Below are 25,733 nucleotides of genomic sequence, written 5' to 3'. Positions count from 1 at the left end.
ACAAACACACACAGACATGAACAAGCTATTTATTACCACTGTGACGCATAACAATAAAACCAGGTGTAATAACAGAATAATAAATGAGTAATTAATGTGCATTTGATGACTTGCTGTTTTGTGAGGAAGCGTGTGAGAGCCATCGGCCTTCTCATGATCAGGACAACTTGTCTGTTTAGATAGACGAAGAACGCTCCTAAAAACCCACACGAGATCCTATAAAACACATATATATGTACAGACATTCAGCCAGATAAAACATTTAATACTACTATTTTACATAAAAAACAGATATAATGTATAATTTATACATGCATACACAGAATCGCACACACCCGATGATTGCAAAAGCTGGCAGTTCCTGGAGGTCAAAAGGAAAGTCCATACGGAAGTTTGTACGAAACAGCGCTGTTATCGTGACTGCAGAAAACAAACCAGAGCATTTTAGCATCAATATTTCATTTTATTTTTGGGTATTGCTTGACATGAAATTAATTTTTTATTCATTGTATATGCTAGTGTGTGTTTACGTCTCAGGCCCACCAGAATCTTTGTTCCACACTGACAGTACTCTGAATATGAAGGCACTGAACGTGGCAGCAAAATATCCTCTCCAGTAATTCCTCACTGCGAAATATGTCGACGTGACCTCAATACTAAACAACACACCTGAGAGAGAGAGAGAGAGACCGGGCATACAAATAGAGAAAATAAAGTTAAAGAAACAGCAGAGAGGGCAAATGAGAGTACAACAAAGACTCTAACATAAGCACTAGAGACAAAAACACGAATAAGACACAGTAATGTCTCTCTTGGTGAAGTTAAAGTGTTTAATTCTTGCACCAAACACAATTATAAAAAGCATCATTGCCATTGCTGGAGCCTGCGGTCCTCTGACAAATGAAGCAACTTGTGTCACATTTCACTTCTTACTGTCCTAAGTGAATTAGTATATCATTAAAACATCAATTCAGGCACTAGTAATGACTCTGATTCACTAAAGACTGCTACTAAAACCAATGTAAACCAATTAACAGACTGAGACACACTCTTTTCACTCTCAGAAAATAGGTACAAAAGCTGTCACTGGGTAGTGGGTAGCTACACTTTCAAAGGTTTAGCTACCCATTCTTTGGACTACTTGGACAAAGATCTTACGTGGAGCACCTGATCATGGCCGATTTATGGTGAAGTGATGCTCCATCTCCAGATAATGGCCTCCACAGTGCTCACAGGAACATTCAGCATTCTGGAAATGCGCTTATAACTTCCCCGTTCAACGATAAGATTACGAAGATCTTGAGAGAGTTCTTTGCTTTTACCCATCATTTAGTCTTTCCTGTGTGCCTCCTGGGTAATGAGAAGCCTTTATAGGCCATCACTTAGGACTAAAGCAGCTGATATTAATTAGTACTGATAGGGGGCAGGGTTTCTCTCTCAATACTGACAGATTTCAGGTGATCTCCTGGCTAGCTATGCCATTTTGCACCTTGTTCTCTTCATGTGTTCAATACTTTTTCCCTGTGTCATTTCACTTTATTTATTATGACTCAACTTGTATACTTAAAGGACAAGTTCGGTATTTTACACTTAAAGCCCTGTTTTCAGATTGTTTATGATGAAATAGAACGGTTTTGACTAAAATTTGGACATATGATGATGGCCCCAGTATTTTCGGTTTCTGTTGTATCACCCACTACCTCCACAATGGCTGCACAGGTGCACTGAAACATGATGTTGTGCATTTGTACATTTTGTTCTAAGAAATGCATGCATTATTTTGCAAATTGTAAAAATGATTGAGAAATGCTGCAAAGCGACTGAGAAAAACTGTAGTACTTCAGTAGTACATATCTGTACTTAAATGGTACACATTAGGACATTTTTAAAGGGTACCGACCCAGTGACAGCTTTTGAACCTTTATTTCTGATAGTGTACTGAATGGCTTACATAAAGATTTCTTTTGCATATCAAGTATTTCAACATTGAAGCGCTTTACCGTAGCATTTTAATAAGAAAAACACTTCTGAGATATTCATGCTTATGAGAATTATTATTCATGCACTGACAATTTTTAAAAAAAAAAATCACACAAACGCACTTTAAAGAGCTTAAAATGCTTCACTGCACACTCCTCTGAGTATAAAGACTGCTGAAGAAATACACGTACATCATATGAATTCAAAACACGCCAGTGCTTTTAACTGTGATGTGTTGATGAAGTTAATTATTCAGCAGGCATCATGCTGAAAACATTGAGAAAGAGATGAAGGACCTTAACCAGAGAGAGAGAGAGAGAGAGAGAGAGAGGCAGGGAAATGTTTACCTCCGAGGGGAGTCCCAAAGCAGCAGCCCACCCCAACAGCACATCCTACCGTCAGAATATCTGTGTAACCATACGGATTCTACTGACACCAAGACAGAAAAAAGAGAAAGAGAGAGAGAGGGAGTTTGAAGTGAAGGGAAAGAGGAGGATGACGGTGTTAGTGGGAACATGAAGGCATTAGGAAAAGGGTTGTATTAGAATTGTCAGTGAGTACATAGTGAGGGAGAGAGAGAGAAAGAAGATAAAGAGAAGATAGGATAGAGTGCAACAAAAGATAAAGGACAAAGGGAATGGTTGATAAAGTTAATAAAGTTGATAAAGAAAAACAAGTGATGTAAATTCATGACTTTCAAGTTTTATACATATTACACACACCAAACTGTGTATAGCAGAAACTCATGGGGCAAACAGAAAGCTCATCAAATACATCATCAGCCGCGTGTTTTCGAAAATGTGTAGTGCATTATGGGTAAAAGTGGGCGTGACTTGCCTCCCACTGGGGCGGCGAAACAGGTGGCCACTCCCACAGCACAGGCACAGACCAGTAGATCCTGAACATGAGCGCTATTCTGGGTGATTTGAGTGGGGTTAAAATAATAGCATCAGGACACACACATTCAACGGGTGGGCAGCTAATAAACATGCCAAAAAAAGACCATCACTATTAATAAAGAAAGACAAAAAAAATGACGTTAGAGGAGAAACAATGGGGCGGGGATGAGAGGAGAGAAATATGAAATTAGTATAACTCCAAAATCTAATCGAAACAAAAAGACATAGAAACACGCAGCGCGTTATATTAAACCGAGTATGACATTCAAGAGCAGTTCTTCGTAACCCTTAACCGCTGATCAGAGACCAGTTTTGGCATCTGCCTGCTAATAAAACAACCCTCGTAATGGCTGTTGCGGAAAGGGAAATTATGTGCCAATAAGCAACCTGATCCTAGATCAGCCATTAAGGTCAACAGCTTCTGACGAGTGAATGAGAACACTCATGCCAGCCTTGCACGCACGCACACACACACACACACACACACACACACATACACATGTACACACATGGGTTGATTTTTACCTCATACACACCAGTGAAGATGGACATGACCCTGCTGAGCACTGCTGCACAGATACTGGCAATGTGCACAAACGGACCCTGAGGATTCATTTCATTGAGGTTATTAAACCATTAGACAGAAACACATTAAACTTATGTACTGGGGAATGTATTGTATACAGGATATGCACACATTAAAACTGAATCAAAATTAGAGAGACAAACAAAGAGACAGTATAGAGAGACAGATAGACAGAGAGTATCGGCAGATAGACAAAAAGGCAGTATAGATAGACAGAGAGACAACCAGAGCGTATAGATAGATAAACAGACAGACAGATAGTATAGACAGACTGAAACACGGACAGACAATATAGATAAAGACTAAAAGCACAAACAGACAGACAGACAGATAGATAGACAGAGTGTATAGACAGATAAACAGTCAGAAAGACAATTTAGATAGACAGACCATATAGACAGACAGACAGATGAACAGACAAAAATACATGATAGATAAACAGACAGTATAGATAAACAGATAGAAAAACAGAAAGACAGACAGACAGAAAGACTGTATAGATAAAGACAGAAAGAAGAGACAGACAGACAGATGAACAGACAGATAGAACAGAGAAACAGACAGACGGAGAGTATAGATAGATTAAATAGACAAAACGTTTAGACAGACAGACAGATGAACAGACAGATAGACAGACAGACAGAAAGACATTATAGATGAACAGACAGATGAATGAACAGATAGACAGACAGACAGACAGACAGAATAGATAAAGACAGAAAGCATAGATAGACAGACAGACGGATAAAAAGACAAACAGAGAGACAGAGTATAGATAGACAGACAAACAAACAGAGAGTATAGACAGGTGAACATACAGACAGTTCAAATAGACAGAAAGTTTAGACAGACAGACAGATGAACAGACAAAAAGACAGTTTCAGATAGACAGACAGTATAGATCAAGACAGACAGAAAGAAAGTACAGATAAAGACAGACAGAACGACCTTATAGACAGCACGACCGTATAGACAGACAGACAGACAGACAGACAGACAGACAGACAGACAGAAAGACAGTATAAATAAAGACAGACAGAAAGAAAGACAGTATAGATACAGATAGACAGAAAGAAAGACAGTATAGATACAGACAGACAGAAAGACAGTATAGATACAGACAGACAGACAGTATAGATACAGACAGACAGACCGAAAGACATAAAGAATAGATAGACAGACAGACAGACAGACGGACAGACAGACGAACAGACAGACAGAACAGTGAAAGCGACAGACAGAGATTATAGATAGACAGACAGACAGACAGAGAGTATAGACAGATGAACATACAGAAAGACCGTTAAGATAGAAGGACAGTTTAAATAGACAGAAAGTTTAGACAGATGAACAGACAAAAGACAGTTTCAGATAGACAGACAGTATAGATAAAGAGACAGGAAGACAGTATAGATACAGACAGACAGACAGACAGACACAAAGACAGTATAGATAAAGACAGAAAGAATATACAGACAGACAGACAGACAGACGGATGAACAGACAGACAGAACAGTGAAACAGACAGACAGACAGGCAGACAGACAGAGATCATAGATAGACAGATAGACAGACAGACAGACGGTATAGATAAATAAATACCAGATAGATAGTATAGACAGATAGTATAGACAAATAGAAAGACAGAACAAAGAAACAGACAGACAGAACAAAGAAACAGACAGGCAGAAACAAGGAAACAGACAGACAGACAGAAAGACAGTTTAGATAAACAGACAGTATAGACAGACAGAAAGACATTATAGATAAACTGACAGACAGAAAGACAGTCAGACCATATAGATTAAGACAGAAAAAATAGACAGACAGATGGATGAGCAGATAGACAGACAGTATAGATAAACAGACAGAAACACATTATAGATAAACAGACAGACAGACCATATAAAGACAGAAAGAATATAGACAGACAGACGGATGGACAGACAGACAGAAAGACAAACAGACAGTATAGATAAGGACAGAAAGAATAGATAGACAGACAGACAGATGAAAAGACAGAAAGAACCGCGAAACAGACAGAAAGACAGAGAGTATAGATAGACACCAGATAGTTAGTATAGACAGATAGTATATACAAATAGACAGACAGAACAAAGAAACAGACAGACAGAACAAAGAAACAGACAGACAGAAAGACAGTTTAGATAAACAGACAGTATAGACAGACAGAAAGACATTATAGATAAACTGACAGACAGAAAGACAGTCAGACCATAGATAAAGACAGAAAAAATAGACAGACAGGCAGATGGATGAGCAGATAGACAGACAGTATAGATAAACAGACAGAAAGACAGTATAGACAAAGATATAAAGACAGAGCATATAAAGACAGAAAGAATATAGACAGACAGACGGATGGACAGACAGACAGACAGAAAGACAAACAGACAGTATAGATAAGGACAGAAAGAATAGATAGACAGTCAGACAGATGAAAAGACAGAAAGAACAGCGAAACAGACAGAAAGAGAGTATAGATAGACACCAGATAGATAGTATAGACAGATAGTATACAGTACACAGACAGACAGACAGACAGACAGACAGATGGATAGATAAATACATTGATAGACAGATAGTATAGACAGGAAGCATAAAATACACTTGCTATAACACTGTATGCATTATGAAGCTTTGAATTAAAAATACTAATATATACTAAACAAACAAAACAGGTCCACCTCCTTTCCAATAGGCATCCCACTGCCCAGGCCAGCAGTCAGACCAATGACTTTAGCTATAAATGCTTTGAGCGTGAGATACTCCTTTAACACCACACCTCTCAGAATAGTCTTGAGTTCAGGGATCCCAGAGCCTGAGGTTGTGAGGAGAACAAGAATCATAAGCAGGCAATGAATCCAGACAAACACAATCTTACACAGACTGTAGATCTTGACACAGTCATTATAAAAGATGAGAAAAGATTGTTGTATATCCTGCAGTGTGATATGCGGCTTACTGGAAAGCTATCAAAACAATTGTCTATGGTATAGGAAGATTGAATGTGTTGTGGAGGGCAAACACTACCCAAAGACTGCACTGAAAAATTACTATGATAGATGACAGATTTGAAAAAAAGACTTTGTTGGACTCTTCAATTGTAAACAGAGATACATGCTGCATGGGGAAAATAAAAATAATACAAGGAAATCAAAGCAGGTAGGAATGAAGATAAGATGTGCACACCTATAGCTTGTGGAGCGACCAGGTTGCAGAACAGGGACGCAAACACAATGAGGATGATGGGATATGAGACCCAGGCCAGATATTGCAGAGCCACATTTCCCTTCAGCTCTCCATACATCCACTTATACGCTGAGAGAGAGATAACACATAAAAATGGGGTGTTGATTAGTACTATATAATAAAAATGGTTGTGGTCGCAGTAATAACTGTACTGGATTATACCTAGTCAAATGCATACATATAATGAAGCAAACGTTTTATTAGCAGCAAATGTCATGGGTTTGATCCAAGGGAACACACAACCTGATATAAAATGTATAGGTTGCATGCAAGACCCTTTGAATAAAAGTATTTGCCAAATGCATAAATGTAAAGCAATACGACCCTGTTGGCATCTTAAGATTTACAGCTAATAAAGACGTCAAGCAAAGTGTTTCCAAATAAAGGCTCATAAAATAGGAGAAAGCTACACATATTATTACACACACACACACACTGATCTATATTTGGACACTGTATCTGTGCATTGCAACATGCATCTTGATATGGAAAAAGTTGTTTTATACCCTGTAGGCTCTTGGCACTGGCGTAGTCCATGCTCCAGCTAACCAGTGCCATAGTGAGACCCAAAAGAATCAGAAAGATCCAGTCCTCCCCAAGCTTTGTCACCATATACCTCTGGATTCTGGCCAGGCAATCTGAAACATAAATACAGTGGCCTAAATGCATCACATAAACATAATGGCAATTTACACATTTAATTTGCAAGTTTAAAAATACCATTGATGCTGTGAACAATGCTGGTTTAAAGGGCACCTATTATGCCCATTTAAAAAAAAGATGTAATGCAAGTCTCAGGTGTGCCCAAAATGTATCTGTTTTATCTCAAAATACCCCACAGATCATTTATTACGTCAATAAATGTCCCTATTATGTCCCAAAAACTGCTAAAAAAAGGTGTGTGTGTGTGTACCTTTAAATGGAAATGAGCTACTGCACCTCACTACCCTACTAAGAGAGACAGTGAGCGTTTCAGTTCAAATAGATCTAATACATAGATCTAAATAGATCTAATAGGGCGGAAACCAGGGCTGTCATTTAGTGGCCATGGGCGGGGCTTTATCATTGTGATGTCACATTAACAAGAGAATCAAAGCAGCATGTCTAATAAGACTGCATTGGTTTAATTGGAATTAAAAAAGGAGAGCGTGGATTTTTTTCATTGTAGGGTTGTTGTGTTCACACACTGCCAACACACATTTATGTCCAAACTTGGATTTTGCATAATAGGTGCCTTTAACCAACATGAGCCTGTGTTTACAAAAGTCTATGTAATTGTTAGGTAAACAAAATGAATGTCCTGATTCGTGTCTTCTATAGTCACTCACCTTGGCATTTTGAATAGGGGCGGGGCTTAGTTGAGGAGGACTGGCTTAATCCTGGAGTCATTGGCCCCGCATCCAAACTGGCATGATGTATTCGACCGCGGCTTCTCCTGGCTGCTCTGGCATTGCCAGCATGTCTCCTCCGTTGTCTTTCGGTCAGCAGACGTGTAGCCTCCTTTGTGGCAGTATTTCCCGAATGCTCTTTATATTCCCCATACAGCTAAAACAGACAATATGTGACCGCGAATGTAAACACAAAGCTAAAGCCATTTTTTTGTGATCTACTGTTTTTTACATACAAATATTCCTATATAATGTGAAGGACATTTTGTGAAAGTATAACCTTGATATCTTTAATATTGACTGAGAAGATTAAAAATAAAATGAAATCAAACTTTGATGCTCCAAATCTCAAAATTAGATGAAGAGAGTTTGGATTTAATAGACAGGGTCATAAATGATCAGGACACTGTTGTCCATGACGCCCAGAAACAACAACCAGCAATGTCCATCCTAAAATCACAGCAGGGCTCAATGACACCCACGCTGAGCCATTCAATGCAAGGACATAAATAACTTCTGATGATGTAGATATTTAGTCCAGCGTGAGAAAAAGTCCAGATTCTCACCCACACGTAACAGCCAGTATACACATTTATCAGTGTGTTTTGAGCGCTCTTAAGATTGGTTTCATTGTAGGTGCCTGTGGAAGGTTTTTGTGCAGTGAATCAATAACAGTGCGTGTACGCATGTGTATGTGTGTGGTGGGACTTTGAGTCATTTGTATATGTCAGACAGAAATAGTTAGGCTATGCATAACAGGGCAGAATGGAAAAAGATCTCCCCCGAGCACCTCCCAAACCATGTATATGCTATCTCTTCATACACTAGCTTCAACACTAAATTTACACCTAAAACTATATGTGCAGAAAGCACAAAAAGCCAGACCGGTTTATGCTGAGCCACACACACAAACTGTGAGCCACGGACAACAGCGCACACTCTGGCTTGTGGCCAGTAAAGGAGGAAGTGATCCACCAAGATGCACATTCTTCACCTTCCTTCCATTGCACGCAATACACACGTTTACATGCGCCTACATTCATGAGCAGTACGGACAACACATGGTGCTAAGGAGATCATATTTGGTACACTCATGCACCCAAGAACAAGAAATACTCAGTAGTTGAATGTTCATTTTAAAATATATAAAGATTATGTAAAAAATAATGCAACAAATACAAGATAAATAGATAGACAGACAGACAGACAGACAGATCAACTGTAGACAGACAGACAGACAGGCAGATACACTGTAGACAGACAGACAGACAGACTGTAGATAGATAGATAGACTGTAGATAGATAGATAAATTGTAGATAGATAGACAGACAGACAGACAGACAGATAGCTAGATAGACTGTAGACAGACAGACAGACAGACAGACAGATACACTGTAGACAGACAGACAGACAGACAGACAGACAGACAGACAGACAGTAGATAGATAGATAAATTGTAGATAGATAGATAGACAGACAGACAGACAGACAGACAGACAAATACACTGTAGACAGACAGACAGACAGACAGACAGACAGACAGACTGTAGATAGATAGATTCACTGTAGACAGACAGGCAGTAGATAGACAGACAGACAGATAGCTAGATAAACTGTAGACAGACAGACAAACAGACAGGCAGGCATGCAGATGTTAGATAGACAAACAGACAGACAGACAGACAGACAGACAGACAGTAGATAGATAGATATATTGTAGACAGATAGATAGACAGACAGACAAACAGACAGACAGATACACTGTAGATAGACAGACAGACAGATAGTAGACACACAGACAGACAGACAGACAGACAGGCAGGCAGGCAGATAGAAAGACAAAAAATAGACAGGTAGGCAGATAGTAGACAGACAGACAGACAGACAGACAGCAGGCAGGCAGATAGAAAGACAGACAGACAGACAGCTAGATAGATTGTAGGCAGATAGACAGACAGACAGACTGCAGATAGACAGGCAGGCAGATAGTAGACAGACAGACAGACAGACAGGTAGGCAGATAGTAGACAGACAGACAGACAGACAGACAGAAAGATTGTAGATATAGACAGGCAGGCAGATAGTAGATAAACAGACAGGCAGATAATAGACAGACAGACAGACAGACAGACAGCTAGACAGATTGTAGGCAGATAGACAGACAGACAGACAGACCAATACACTGTAGACAGACAGATAGACAGACAAACAGACAGACAGACACACTGTAGATAGACAGGCAGGCAGATAGTACACAGACAGACAGACAGACAGACAGATAGAATGTAGACAGACAGACAGACAGACAGACAGATACACTGTAGACAGACAGGCAGACAGACAGACTGTAGATAGATAGATAGATAGATAGATAGAGAGAGAGAGAGAGAGAGAGATAGAGATAGACAGACAGACAGACAGACAGACAGGCGGGCAGGCAGGCAGGAAGGTAGGCAGATAGACAGACAGACAGACAGACAGGTAGGCAGATAGTAGACGGACAGACAGGCAGGCAGGCAGACAAACAGACTGTAAACTGACAGACAGACAGACAGACAGACAGACAGACAGACAGACAGGCAGGCAGATAGTAGACGGACAGACAGACAGACAGACAGACAGACAGGCAGGCAGATATAGTAGATAAACAGACAGGTAGGCAGATAGTAGACAGACATACAAACTGTAGACAGGCAGATATAGTAGATAGACAGGAAGACAGACAAGCAGATAATAGACAGACAGACAGACAGGCAGGCAGGCAAACAGTAGATAGATAGACAAAAAGACAGACAGGTAGGCAGATAGTAGACAGACAGACAAACAGGCATGCAGGTAGACTGTAGACAGACAGACAGACAGACTGTAGATAGACAGACAGGCAAGCAGGCAGGCAGATAGTGGATAAACAGACAGGCAGATGGTAGATAGACAGGAAGACAGACAAGCAGATAATAGACAGACGGGCAGGCAGACAGACTGTAGACAGACAGACAGACAGGAAGGAAGGCAGACAGACCAACAGACAGACAGACAGACAGACTGTAAATAGACAGGCAGACAGACAGACAGACGTGATGAACTACAACACATTTTAGACCAAAATTTATTTTAGATCTTATATAATTTGTATGCATTTGTGTGTATGTTAATTAAATATTAATACAACTTTCTATATTTACCACCATATTAATTACAGCAAAACAACAAGACAGGTGTTTTTCTTATAGAGACAAATGCAAACCCACCTGATGTGCAGCTGTGATCTTAGACATACTGTATTACGGACCTTCTTACATGAAACATCTAACACTATGAGACACCATGACATTCAACAGCATTCATTTAAACACACTTCAGCATACAGTATGCAAGCACACAGACGCACACACACGCACGCACGCACACACACACGCACACACACAAGTGAAATAAGATTTCACAGAAACCTGAAAGAACAAAGAATGAAACTTCTCTCATCCGACACATTATCATGATAAGTTTTGTGTGGTAGAAAGAGAGACCCAAGGCTGCCTCTATCATTGCCTCTTTAATTTCCCAAACTCAGAACACTGACTCAGGATGACAGCGTGAGAGACAGAACAGGAAAATGTTTACTTAACAACACCACATTCTCTCTCTCTCCACTCTGGTACAAAAGCCATCACTGGGACTAATCTGTAAGGTACTATTAAAAACTTTTTTTAGGTACAAATGTGTACTTTTCGAAATGGTACCGACCCAGTGATTGCTTCTGTACCTTTATTTCTCTCTCTCCTTCCTATCTTGTTTTTCTCATTCCTCTAACTGATTCCATCGTGTGCTGTTAACTCTAAAATTGTGAACTAACATCCAAAACATGATATAACCACCTATGGCCCTGTTTACACCTGCTATCAGGATGCATTTTGGTCAATTGGATCACAAGTGGATGATGCTAAAGACAGCTGAAAACTGGGTGTTAAACATTTTGACCTCATCCACTTTTGAAGTCAGAGGCAGTTGAAATACCTGAATACATATGTTCATATTTAACCCAGCATTTTTTGAACAGTTGAACTACAAAAAGTGTGTCATCTTACACACTTCACACCTCATATTTTAAAATAATTGTGAGCAACAGTATGTCTTACAGTATTTATGTAACAAAAACTGCTGATCCTTGAGAGAGAGAGAGATGGAGAGAGAGAGAGAGCAAGAAAGAGAGAAGGGAGAAAGTGAATGTCGCTAACAGACACAAGTAGTGAAGGACATAGTGACTTTGAGAGTTAATTAAAAACACAAATATGGCATTCAGTAACTGTACATCTAATGTGAGTAAATTTGAGACGTACATTGATTGACAGATCAGGAGTTTGTGACAGACAATTACAATTCACATAAAAACTACAATATTTCTGAATTTATGACTGTAGTAAACACAAAAATAAGCATCAGGTGTTGCTTTTACCTGTCAAAAATCATATGAGTAAAAGATATTTGATGAATGACCATGCAACATAGAATGTCTGGAAAAAACTTGCAATAAACTAATGTACACAAACTTCAGTATATAAATACACTGCACTTCTCTGTACATCTCTGTAAGTACATAACAAAGAGAAAAATGATGGCTATTATTACAGAGAATATCAACAGCCATCAAAGCCAACAAATCAACGCCTCCTCACTTTTGAGCCATGTTTATAACATTCAAATCCTGCAGAAACTCTAACTATAACCATGAAAGATTTAAGCAATTTCAACTTACTGAGATTTCCAAAGCTACTGCTCAGAAAACAACAATAACAATAATAATGATTTTATCTCACCAGAATCTGATCAAAATTCAAAACAGTCTCGAAAGTGTTGATAGGTTCCTTTATCATGTCTATTTCTGCCCTCTGAGATCTTTCCTCTGCATCTGTTTCACTCTCTTTCCTTGTCCTTTTCACCTTCAGAAAATACTCAAATATTAGTAACTGTATCTGCTTTATAGGGGATGTCCTGTAGGTTAACACATAAGCAAACCACATTACCCACGATGCACCAGTCTTCATTTAGAGACCGTGCGGCTGACAGTGGGCTGTCAGCAGCTGTTAATTCACAGGACTGTTCCTAATCCGGTTTGGACTGACATCCACCGCAGGTATCTAGATGGCACTTAAACTAATGTATTCATGTCTATAAAGTTAAATTAAACCTGCATCTGTGAATGTGACATCACATTTATTAATGTTAATACTTAGAGTTTGCTCTATATCCATAATCTTAAAGGAATAGTTTATTAAAATATATATATATATATATATATATATATATATATATATACACCCTCATGCCATCCTAGATGTAAATGTTTCCTTTTCTTCAGTTAAAAACAAATAATAATGTTATATTAAAATACATGTTATCTTATATAGGAGTCAACATGGAGATGCCTTTAAAAAGCACATCATTCATAAAGTAACCCAAATATTGCTATATATATATAAATATATGTCAAAGACAAAACAAGCTTCTTATAATAAAATGTTTTAAAAATAAAGGTAATGGATATTTTTAGTTGTTTTAAAATGTTTTGTTTATTAAACATTTCAGTACATTTTAATGTTAATGTCACAGTTATTTATTATATATATATTAGCACTTATTATGGAGAAGTTGATTGCTTATAACATCCAGTTTAACATAAAGTACAGAACAGTAAAGAAAATGATTTTTTCATTATTGATATAATCTAAAGGGGAATGAATAATTATTAAATAATAAAAAAGTAATAAAGTGCTAAAAAAAGGCCCCACAACCTCAAGCAAAAAGAGATAATTTATACATGTATTTGGGTTAAGATATTGAAGTGTAATCTGACCTCAAAAATGTGCTCATTCAAAAGCATGCTCAAAACTTTATTTGCCCTGTAGGTTTGGACACAACCCTCTTTTATCTCCTGCACACTTCCTCTACACTGACTCTGTATCTGTTCATTGCTGTCAGTCATCAGTCAGATTCCCAGAGGTCTCTAAAGTGCTAAAGCAGAGGTCATCCACAGCTGCGTGACCTGGAAGTGAAATCACTTAACCGTAACCGTTAAAAACAACACGTAGTGCTGTTCAACATATGTCTAAGTAAACACTTCTGTGAATCATTACACCCGATCATTTATACACCAACATAGACACACACATATAAAGCAACTAAACGCCACCTCTGTCAAATATTAGATAACGATATTGACAGAATGCTCTCGGCATGCTATACGTTCATTAAATACTTTCGTTCAAATACGTTTAATCCCAGCATCAGGCCATTCAGAAATATGTTGGCATAATCCATTAAACGCCACAGCAATTTTTCACCTAAGTCCTCGGATGAAGAATTAGATGAACTATGGCGGATATATGTCAATGTGTTTTTTACCCAGAATATAACAGGATATTGACCGAAGTAATCAGAAGCTAGTTATTTTCGTTTATAAAGTTTTAAATATGGATTTTCTACACAACACCGCACGGTTTACCCTCTTTTTTTGGACTTGAAGGACGTGGACCCTGTAACTTAACATTTGATTAACTGAAGGATCTAAAACATTTTCTAAAATAACTGAAAATGTGTTCGTCTGAAAAATGATGGACATATGCATCACGGCTTGGGGGTTAGTATAACATGGGTTTAATAATTTGGCCGAACTATCCCTTCAAAAAATAAAGGTAGGTTTCTTGTGACAAGTCTTTTGGTCATGTCCAAAGCTCTATGAGCTCTGGAGTGAAATTTTCAGATTTTACTCAGATGCATATCCTGCGACTTAATCCCCTGACCCAGCAATTGCTGTTTTGGCTGGTCTGACTTTCTCCATGGCTTTAGGCCATCAAATGCTGAGTACAGTATTTGTGAATCTTCCCCACATTTTTAAATAGGTGTGATTCACAATCCTCTCCAGGGTGGGGTTATCCCTATTGCTTGCACACTTTTTTCTACCACATCTTTTCCTTAACTTCGCCTCTCTATTAATGTGCTTGGACGCAGAGCTCTGTGAACAGCCAGCCTCTTTTGCAATGACCTTTTGTATCTTGCCCTCCTTGTGCAAGGTGTCAATGGTCGTCTTTTGGACAACTGTCAAGTCAGCAGTCTTCCCCATGATTGTGTAGCCCACAGAACTAGACTGAGAGACCGTTTTAAGGCCTTTCCTTTTTGAATTAATTAGCTGATTAGAGTGTGGCACCAGGTGTCTTCAAAATTGAACCTTTTCACAATATTCTAATTTTCTAAAATACTGAATTTGGGATTTTCCTTAGTTGTCAGTTATAATCATCAAAATTTTATAAAGTAAAATTTTATAAAGTAAAAATATGTAAAAATAAAAATGATGGAAAAAAATTGTGGAATATTCTTAATGAAATAATGTGTAGGAGATCAGGTCAAATTCCTTTTTTTATTGAGACCGGTGATTCATTTTTAACTAAATCAGATGAAATTGCAGATTATTTTAATGATTTTTTTATAGATAAAGTACATAAACTTAGAAAAGAAATGTTAACTGATAATATTCCGTCAAGTGAAAGGGAAATTGAAAAAATAACAAGTGATAAGCCAGCCCTATGCTTTGAAATGAGTAAAATAAATGTACAACAAGTGGAACAAAAATTAGCATTGATAAATATAGATAAACCCTCAGGAATGGATAACATAGATGGTCGTCTTGTAAAATAAGCAGCCAGCTGTTTGGCGGAACCAGTTTGCCATATTTTTAATATTAGTATTAATAAAGGAATTTTTCCTTCAGCTTGGAAAGAAGCGAAGGTTTCTTCCTTTACAGAAAAATGCAGCACTGAGTTTTTGTGGTGCTAATAGTCGACCAATAAGTTTACTGCCAGTTCTTAGTAAAGTGTTTGAAACAATGGTCTGTGAACAGATTCAATTATTTTTTAAAGAGAATAATTTATTCTCTGATTTTCAACATGCATATAGAGTAGGACATTCAACAGGAACAGCATTAACACAGATTACAGATGATTGTTTAGTATCGATTGATGATAATAATTTAATAGGAACAGTATTGTTGGATTTTAGCTCTGCATTTGATGTATTGGATCATAACTTACTGTTAGAAAAATTGAAATATTATAAATGTACTTCTCAAACTGTGCATTGGTTTAAAAGTTATTTGATTAATAGGAGGCAATGTGTATTTTATAATGGATGTTATTCGGAAGTGAAAGAGTTACAATGTGGTGTTCCTCAAGGAACCTGTTTAGGACCATTATTATTTTCTATTTTTACAATGATCTCCCTTTTATTTTAAAGCATGCAAAGGCAGTAATGTATGCAGATGATAGAACATTATATTTATCAGCTACATCAATTGATAAATTAGCGGAAGATTTAGATGAGGAGTTAGTGGTAAAGTGGGTAAGGAATAATAAGATGGTTTTAAATTTGACAAAAACTAAAAGTATTGTGTTTGGATCGAATTCTAAACCTAAACCTAAACCAAAATTAAATTTGTCTGTAAAGAGTGTGCCTATAGAACAGGTAGAGGAAGTTAGACTTCTTGGAGTTACTCTAGAGAGTAGGCTTAAGTGGTCGAAACATATAGAAAATATGGTAATAGCTATGGGAAGAGGCCTATCAGTTATTAAGAGATGTGCAAAATTTTTACCTCAGTATTGCATTTCTGTAGTTGTGCAAACAATGGTTCTTACTCATTTAGACTACTGCCCAGTGGTATGGTCAAGTGCGTCAAGCAAAGACTTGGAAAAATTACAGTTAGTACAGAATAGAGCTGCACGATTAATTTTGAACTGTAAAAGAAGGGTTAATATCATGAGAATGCACAAAGATTTAGGTTGGTTAATGGTGAAGGATAGGGTAATTTTTTCTTTGCTATGTTATATAAGAAACATTTCAGTATCGAGAGATCCATATGTATTGTACTCTAAACTCTTGTATAGTAATGTTAGTCATAATTTTAACACCAGGCATACATTAAATGGATATTTCCTGCTTCCTGTTTTAAAAACTAATGCCAAGCAACGGACTGTAATGTATAGAGGAATGAAAATATGGAACGAATTGACATCGGATATTACTTGTTTTTTATCAAGTAAAATGAGGTTTAAAAAAGCTTTAAAGAATTATTTAATGGTACAGTATTCAATAAATTGCTGATTTTGATGTTTTGGATGAATTAAGGGTTTGTATATTTAATTGTATTGTTTTTTATTTAGTTTTTTTTTTTGTCATGTATTAATGTAATGTAATGTAACTTTGTTTTTTTACTTGTTAGACCCGAGGAAGAATAGCCACTAATTTTATGCAGACCGTTGACACTAGTAGCCATTGTTAGTAAAACCACTAAGTGTAACATAAACCTTTTTTTATGATAATTTTATGTACCTTGGTAATGGGGATCCAAATAAATAAATAAATAAAATGTTAAAACATTTGAAATATATCAGTCTGTGTGTAATGAATTAATATAATATACAAGTTTCACTTTTTGAATGGAATTCTTTTTTGATGATATTCTAATTACATGACCAGCACCTGTATATGGTTCCATAAGGAACCTTTAAAATCTAAAGAACCTTTATGTTTCACAAAAGCTTCTTTGTAGTGGAGAAAGGTTCAATGGGGAACTAAAATTGGTTCTTCTTTGGCATCACTGTGTTTTTTTTAAGAATGCGTGTTCATTAAACCATTTTCGCAGTGCAGGCAAATCCTTATTTACACATTGTACTACTGTTTCAGTCATGAGCTGAGCACAAATATGATATACAGAGACAAACATTCAAGGGCAAAACTGTTTTTCTCTGACTGGATCCTTTTCTCTCTAGAAATCTCTTTATGTATGTAAACAGATGGAAAGGGGACAAGAGAAGCAGTAATACGTTTATATGTTCCAGTCCTTCATTCTGATTGGTCAATAGATAAAGCATATGACCACTGCACCCCAACAAATCTGTGTATCACTGTGCAGCACCCTTAACATAACGTAAACATATGTAAAACATCCTGTTGCTCACAGTCAGTCAGGGACTATTTTTCCAGCGGAAGGAAGACTTTTAGTGATTTTATTTCATGAAAGGTGCATATTTTTTGCCAGTTTATAAACGCATAAAGATACTCAAGGCTAGTGCTGTATCATCGTCGTTGAGCACGACCTCTCATACCTTATTGCTTGCTTACTTTGAGAAGCACCTGGCCTTTGGCGATCTTCCCATATAACGCAATAGGAGAGGAAAATGGATGTTGAAATCAGGATGGCAAGAAGTCAAATCGAGAAGACACCAGATGAAAAATGTGAGGTTGAGCGGTTATGTGTGAAAGCTTAATGATGCGTGACACCTTTTCACACATTTTCTGTATTCTTCTCCTTCAATTGACACCTGACCTTTTCTGCACAATCCATTTCTTTCAGCAATAATATAATCTTCTAGTCTTCATGATAAACTGTACGGACAAACAACACGTACTCCATCAGCTGAACGTATTTTGCTGACTCTCGGCCATATAGCGGCCACCAGCAGCAGAGCACGGCAGTCTGAGGTTAGGCGTATATTTAACCTGCATGCTCAGGTTTCTGCTAGCATATAGCAGCAGAGATGTGAAGTGTAGGCTAGCACAAAAATGCACAACTTATAAAAAATAACACAGCTTCATTACAGCTGACGGAAATGATCTCATGAGATCAGCAAGTTTGTGACATTGCATATAATCCTCAAGGGCATTTCATTCTGAATCTTCAACTTCCACTGAAAGCTATTTGGATGTTGCATAAACTCAACACAAAAAAAATAGATACAAAATAACAAAGACACTGTTTAGAAGGAAACTGAAAAGCCTTGATCGTAAAATCACTGACATGCAATAAAGCAAGAAGGTGGAAAGCAGAGGCGCAGCGCAACCACGCACGCAAACACAATTTTCCTCCTTGAAACCTTAGAAACGTGTTAAAAGACCCATAAAATTCACAAATTTCCAATATTAAGTTTGGGATAAGTTTGGCTTCGTTCAGCATGGCATTGCAACGATTCTCAAGAGTCGTACTACAACACCCCTGCGTACTCCATGCGTGTCACCATCAAGAATAGTACGGAAAATCAATTAAAGGCTACTGAAGTTCAAGGCTTTGAGACCCAATGAGTCGTATTTCGGTCAGACAAGCGTTTCTAGGTTAGAACAGATCAGATTGACCATGACACACCTCAGCAAGCCAGCCACAAACAGCCAGACAGTGAAACGCCTCAGAGTAAGAGCACAAAACAACGGCTGAGAGAAATAGAGGCATATAAAGGCAGTGACTGACCAGGGTCTGCTGATATCTCAGAGCTTTCCTTTGCGACGCATCGGCAGCCATCGACACGCTCGCACTGAGCCAAAAATAAACACACACAGTGTCTCTCTCCCGTGTTACAGCATATGAAACACATACACTCGCCGACTCTTACCCGTTTATTCAGTTACACACACCACCCAGCTAAAGCCGAGAGACACACACTTGTCTCTTACGTTACAGTACCCGCAACACACACGCAAGCAAAGCGCTGACACGTGTGATTCTTCAATTAGATACACGGCGACATGCACACTAGCCCGCACCATCCGACAACTCTTTCCAGGCCTACCTGTAATAGACTACAGTGCACCAACAACTCTTACTTTTACATACAGGTAAAGAGAGCACAAACACATCACGTACATAATGCAGCACTGAAAAAATACATATTTTGCTTATGTGGAGTTTTGGTTCCTTGCCGCTGTCGTCTTGTTGGCTTGCTTACTGGGAGACTGCTGATATTAGCGTAGGGTTTTGTAAATTCTGTTAATATCGCTTTTTGTAATGGCCCCCGGCTGAAATTTTAAAAATCACATGTCCAATTTACTTACATGAGACAAGTTAATACAACACAGTTTGTTGTTAAAAAAAAGTCATAAAAATTGTGACAGTTAATTTCATCATGTTGAATTAACTACTCTAATACATTTGATTTGGGACAACGTGAATGAGGTATGTTGTATTAAAGCAGAATGGCTGAAATGTCAATTATTTTTGAAAATGCATGGATGGAATTTTTGTGGACTTTGGAAAGTAAATATTGAAATAATTGTTAATATAATAAATGAAATGAATGTTACTTTATGCATATTTTAGTAAAAACATGTTAGTATTTATTGTTCAGTTATGTTGTACATTTTTTCAGTTTTTTAGTCATTTAAAGTTTTTGCGGTTATAGTGAATGCAACTCCTATAAAAGAGTTGCATTCAGTAACCACAAAAACTTTAAATGACTATATGATGTTTATACCTACATGCAAGTTGCCCTGCTAATGTCAGTGCCTACCCAGTCTCACAAGGTTTGTGATATAGTCAACTCATTTTTTGACTCTTTTTTCGTGATATTATCACAAATTTTTGCGTTTTTGCGTGAACGTATCCCGAATTCCTGTTTTCGTGTGATTATCACGTATTGGTTACTCAACTGCCTTTTCCCATTTTTAAACCATTGTCGCTTCGGTTTAGGGCCAGATTTGGTGCTTGCCTTAGAATGTCACTTTTTACATTGGTTCATACTATTTTTTCTGATTTATTTTTTTATATGTCACCTGGCTTTAGGGTTAGAGTTGGGTTTGGGTAGGGATGCCATTTTATGTAAATCTAACCCTAAACAGAAGCGACAATGGAAAGAAAATAGGACAAAACAGTCGAGTAACCAATAAATGATAATCACACGAAAACAGAAATTCGTTATACGATCGCGAAAAAACTTGAAAATTTGTGAAAATATCAGGAAAAAAAAATAAAAAAAATTACGTAACTATATAACGAAATTTCGTGAGACTGGGCTGTCAGTGCAGTGACAAGTGATGATAAATATATCAACTTAAAAAAATACAAAATAATTTGAAAAGCCTAAAAATTTTAATTTTTAAAAATGTTCTCACTTTAAGTTTAAATTTTTAAAATATTTTACCTCATCTTAAAGGACAAGTTCGGTATTTTACACTTAAAGCCCTGTTTTCAGAGTTTTCGCTGCAAAAGATGCTTTCCAACAGGTGTTTTAGCATTTGCTGTAAACTTGTGGACCTATTTTTCCAAACGCCTCACACCTGTATATTCTTCCGTTGAGAGCTTGAATAATAGACACTCCAGCCCAGGTGGTGGCGATAATCCGCCTTTGCCAATTGCAAGAATACAAACAAAGTTCCCGGCGCGGAGTAATACCGTACCTCACAGCACATCTAATACAAGTCAATGGAGTTGGACAAAACTATGATAAAACCTGTTGGAAGGCATCTTTTGCAGCGATTTTTGTGTGAGCATATCAGTGAACACCCCTAACCACTCGGTGAGTTTCACGTCTTTGTAAACAAGTTTACAAGTTTGGTGCATTTTGGGAGGGATTGTTCCAGTGCACCTATGCACCCATTGTAGAGGTGGGAGGTGATACAAGAAACACCCGAAAATTCTCAGGCCAGCATCATATGTCCAAATTTCAGTCAAAAACGTTCCATTTCATCATAAACAATCTGAAAACAGGGCTTTAAGTGTAAAATACCGAACTTGTCCTTTAAAGGGAACCTATTATACAAAATCCACTTTTACAAGGTGTTTGGACATAAATGTGTGTTGGCAGTGTGTGAACAACAACCCTACATACAATGAAAAAAATCCATTCACCTTTTTGTTTAATTAAACCAAAGCAATCTCATTAGACATGTTGTTTTGATTCTCTTAGCAATGTGATGTCACACTGCTAAAGCCCCGCCCACGGCTGCTGACTGACAGTCTTGTATTAACATGAAGAGTTTTGTTGCAAAACCCATTTTTTAACATTTTTGACAAAACATGTTTATTATTATGTTATCATGTTATTATTTTGTTTTATGGTGCTACTTAGCTGTATTTTTTAAGTTATGAAGGTTTAAATCAAAACAAACCAACTGAAATTAATTGGAATGCACAACCAAAAAACGAGATTTCTGAACAATTAAAAAAACGGTGGTTATCTCGTTTTGCAACGAAACTCTTCACATAGTTTTTTCTGTGCTTTTTTGCGAAATTAGATCTATTTTAACCAAAGCATCTTTTTTGGTAAGCGAGAGAAGAGCAATAGCTTATTTGCATTTAAAGGTAAAAACACAAAACAGTGTTTTTTTTTGCTCCCACCCAAATATGAGTATTTTTGACATGCTATAACAAATGATCTGTGGAGTGTTTAAAGCTGAGACTTCACAGATACATTCTGGACACAGACATATATTACATATTGTAAAAATGGGCATAATATGTGCCCTTTAAATTTTTCAGTTTAAGGTGTTACAAAAAGTTTTTTTTTTAAACTTTTTACAGTGTACATGTAAGTGGATTTTCTTAGCTTTGTGTCTGCAATTTATCAGAAAAATCTGCATGCAGAACTGTGTAAAAGAAACATTAAGTACATTTTTTCATTGTGTACATAACTACTTTTTTATTTGACTTAGTTAAGTGGATTTTCTTAGCTTTGTGTCTAAAATGTATCTGAAAAATCTGCGTGCAAACACCTCTAAAGACAAATTAAGTCATTTTTTTCAGATACTGTATTTATAACCCTTAACAAAAAAAAAAACAATGTTTTATCAAAATACCATAATTACTTCAGTTGGATACTACAGCCAAAATCTGAAAACTTATATTAGTATAATGTAATGAAAACAGACAAAGAACTCACTCAAAAATATATAAATATAATTAAATTAATATAATTTAAATAATTATACATAATTAATCTATAGTTAATTTCTAAAGTTAAATCTATAGTTAAATACCAATTAAATACTTGTTTTTTTAAGTTGGGCCTAACTATACATTTTCTTGAATTATTTTATTATCTTTTATTACACTTCCCTGCCTAGAATTTCTAAGAAATATTTTTTTTTTCAGAAACTGTAGGCCTTGATTGTGTAAATGGCTGGATATGAGCCTCTGTATATTCATATTTTAGTAGAAAATATGCCTACCATACTCATAAAAACATCAGCTTGTCTACACATCCTGTAGCATATATTTTTCCACTATGGGTAAAGCACTAAAGACATGTAAATGGAGTAATACTTGAGTAAAAATACAAAGATGCAAAAGAGATAGACTAAAATAGATGCGTGTACACGAGTGAATGTGTTTTGTGTTAAATGGATAATGCATGAGCAGATCTGCTGGTCTTTTCTTAGCTGTGACACACTGCTAATCGCACCTCATCTCACATTAGCGACATCCACACTAGCGCTAACATGCTTCCTCGTCTATCCCCGGTCCAAACCCCTCCCAACTCGATTTCCGTTTTGCTTCCACCTCTTCTTGTTTTTGTTCCTTCTGGCCAGCATGGGTTCTTTTTCGGCAGGGCACCACCCCCCCGGGGGCGCCCCTGTAACATGAGCGAAGAGGCGTTCTGGAAGGGGTAGAGGGGAGCAACGTGACTCAATACAACAGCATTTAAATCAGCGGCGAGGAAACCTAGATGCCCCAGTCTTAAAATACAACACATTCCTGCTGTGATTCAACCACAGCTCTGATTAACAGGCAGATAAATATGTGAAGTCTCTGCCAACTCTCTCTCCATCCTGCATGACTTCTGCTGCCTGAGATGTTTGCAGACATTTCCCCACAGGGAAGTCCACAAGAAACATCGATGGGCTAAACCAAAGCTGGGCTCGTATGACAAATCTTACGGACTAACACGATCCCTCATGGCTTAGTGTAGAGTATATAGGCCCTGTATTGGATTGTGGAGGTGGTCGCTTTATATACCACCGCTAGGCCTGAAAATTAATTGTTCACTCAGGACATCCTCGGAAAAAGAGCCTCAATGGGAAACTAAATAAAGCGTAGAGATAAATAAAACGATTATGGCAATCATCACTGACTTATATTTGTAACAAGCGAGTACTACAGCAGCTCCCCAAGCTAACAGGCCGAGCGGGCAGGTGTTATGGGATCGGGGTGTAACGGCACAATGATAGTCGTTCGTGGAGCAACGGCAGGCCAGAGAAACCCGAGCGCACGGATAAAAATGCATCACCACGGAAGCCGAGGACAACTCTGAAAAACAAAGAGGGAGAGAGACATCCAATACTAAACACCTCAATACTCAGATACAGAACATAACATTCAACTCCGCTATTCACAACACTTACACATTCAATTACTGTACAACCAATCAGATAATGCACACAACTCTTCACAGCTGCAAACAGATGGATATATAATAATATATCCAAATGAATACATTTAAACAATTAACATCAGTAATACTTTAGCAGTTTGCATGGATACATTTGCTTTATTAGGCCTGAAGTGATTCAACACTGTAAAAAAAATCATATCAACTCAACTTTTTATTTTACTTTAACATAACATATAATGCTAAATAATTTTATAATGTTTCTAAGTTATGTCAACTAAATATTATAAAAAAACTTGCAGCAGGCTTGTATTTTGACATCATGTGCGACGCACATAAGTTTACACGAAAGCCAAACAAATATTTTGAAATGACGGGCCACACACATGATGGCCTACATACATGTTGGGACGAGCTTCGTATCGTGCGCCCTCGATTGTCACTGGCCGCTACTGATAACCATTTGATTATATTTGCATTCAGCCCTCCAGCATTTTTTTGTGTAGTTAATCATAAGCAAGAAAACATGGATAAGGTTTTTCCAATGTGTTTAAATTCAAATATCAACTTCAAAGAACTTTATTTATCCATTAGGAACTTCATTGTTTTTGAGCATGTACATCACCACAACTCAGCATGACCCAACACACACACGCACATGCTCGCACACATTCTAACACACAAACATATAGGAAATCAGTAAATAGTTACCAATAGATAGTAACATAAATATAAATAGTAACCAAAGCTTGTAAAATACAGTAAATAAATACATGATAAATAAGCATTAGGCATTAAAAAACAGTAGTTAAAATTAAGGAAAAGAAAAGGCTAAAATATGAAAAAAGGCTAAATATATATATATCAGCTGTTCTGAAGTCCTTCCAGAAAAAGACTTTTTTTGCAATTGTTACAGGCAAAAATCCTTGATCTTGCGGCACGTTTTCTTAAAAAATGCGATGGAATATGCATGATATTTATGAATTATTTTCGATGGCATTGCGGGAACTTGCAAAAACTGTGTGAACTGGCAAAAACTGTTTGCACCTTTTCATTGATGTTCACATCACATAATAATGTCACTTCCTAATGCTGCGTTTACACCAGCCATGGTAGAGGCGTCAAGCGCAAGTGATTTCAATGTTAAGTCAATGTGAAGGCGCGTTGACACGCGTCTGGAGGACTGGAGGTCTCGCGGCATGAATGAGGCGTTTGGCGCAATTCCGCCTCATTCGCGCGTCTAGTTTGCACAAATGGCGCAAATTGAGCGTATTGCGCGGTATGTGCGAATGGTGTTTTTGTGCATTTTGTGTTTGACGCGAATTTGCGGCTGATGCCCAAGTTGAAAAATGTGAACTTTGGCGGATTTTCGTGCCACAATAACCAATCAGGAGCCTGCTTGCTGCTGTGGCAGCAGCCCCGCCTGGAGTCACTCATTCAACATGAAGGAACACTTGATATTGTCCGTGA

The 25,733-nt window shown here is 37.5% G+C and overlaps 1 protein-coding gene across 2 annotated transcripts in view; it reads right to left on the bottom strand.

The window, feature by feature from the left end:
* clcn1b (chloride channel, voltage-sensitive 1b) overlaps positions 1 to 19,610 on the bottom strand; it is a 29,536-nt gene extending 9,926 nt beyond the window's left edge. Inside the window, exons 1-10 of one of the 2 annotated variants that reach the window (XM_055209594.2) lie at positions 19,412 to 19,610; positions 8,067 to 8,283; positions 7,245 to 7,376; positions 6,679 to 6,807; positions 6,174 to 6,307; positions 3,405 to 3,482; positions 2,328 to 2,406; positions 544 to 669; positions 336 to 420; positions 115 to 216 (exon numbers count right to left, since the gene is read on the bottom strand). In XM_055209594.2, the coding sequence (XP_055065569.2) occupies positions 115 to 216; positions 336 to 420; positions 544 to 669; positions 2,328 to 2,406; positions 3,405 to 3,482; positions 6,174 to 6,307; positions 6,679 to 6,807; positions 7,245 to 7,376; positions 8,067 to 8,283; positions 19,412 to 19,462 (1,133 nt within the window). In that variant the 5' untranslated portion in view covers positions 19,463 to 19,610. Of the gene's footprint in view, positions 1 to 114; positions 217 to 335; positions 421 to 543; positions 670 to 2,327; positions 2,407 to 3,404; positions 3,483 to 6,173; positions 6,308 to 6,678; positions 6,808 to 7,244; positions 7,377 to 8,066; positions 8,284 to 11,375; positions 11,459 to 19,411 lie in introns of those variants that run through there. The other variant, XM_055209595.2, reaches the window with a different exon arrangement.
* Positions 19,611 to 25,733: the final 6,123 nt, after the last annotated feature.

The sequence above is a fragment of the Misgurnus anguillicaudatus genome, chromosome 10, assembly GCF_027580225.2.
Source record: "Misgurnus anguillicaudatus chromosome 10, ASM2758022v2, whole genome shotgun sequence".
Lineage (NCBI taxonomy): Eukaryota > Metazoa > Chordata > Actinopteri > Cypriniformes > Cobitidae > Misgurnus > Misgurnus anguillicaudatus.
Note: the sequence above shows the minus strand (reverse complement) of the source record. Positions and strands in the feature narration are given on the sequence as shown.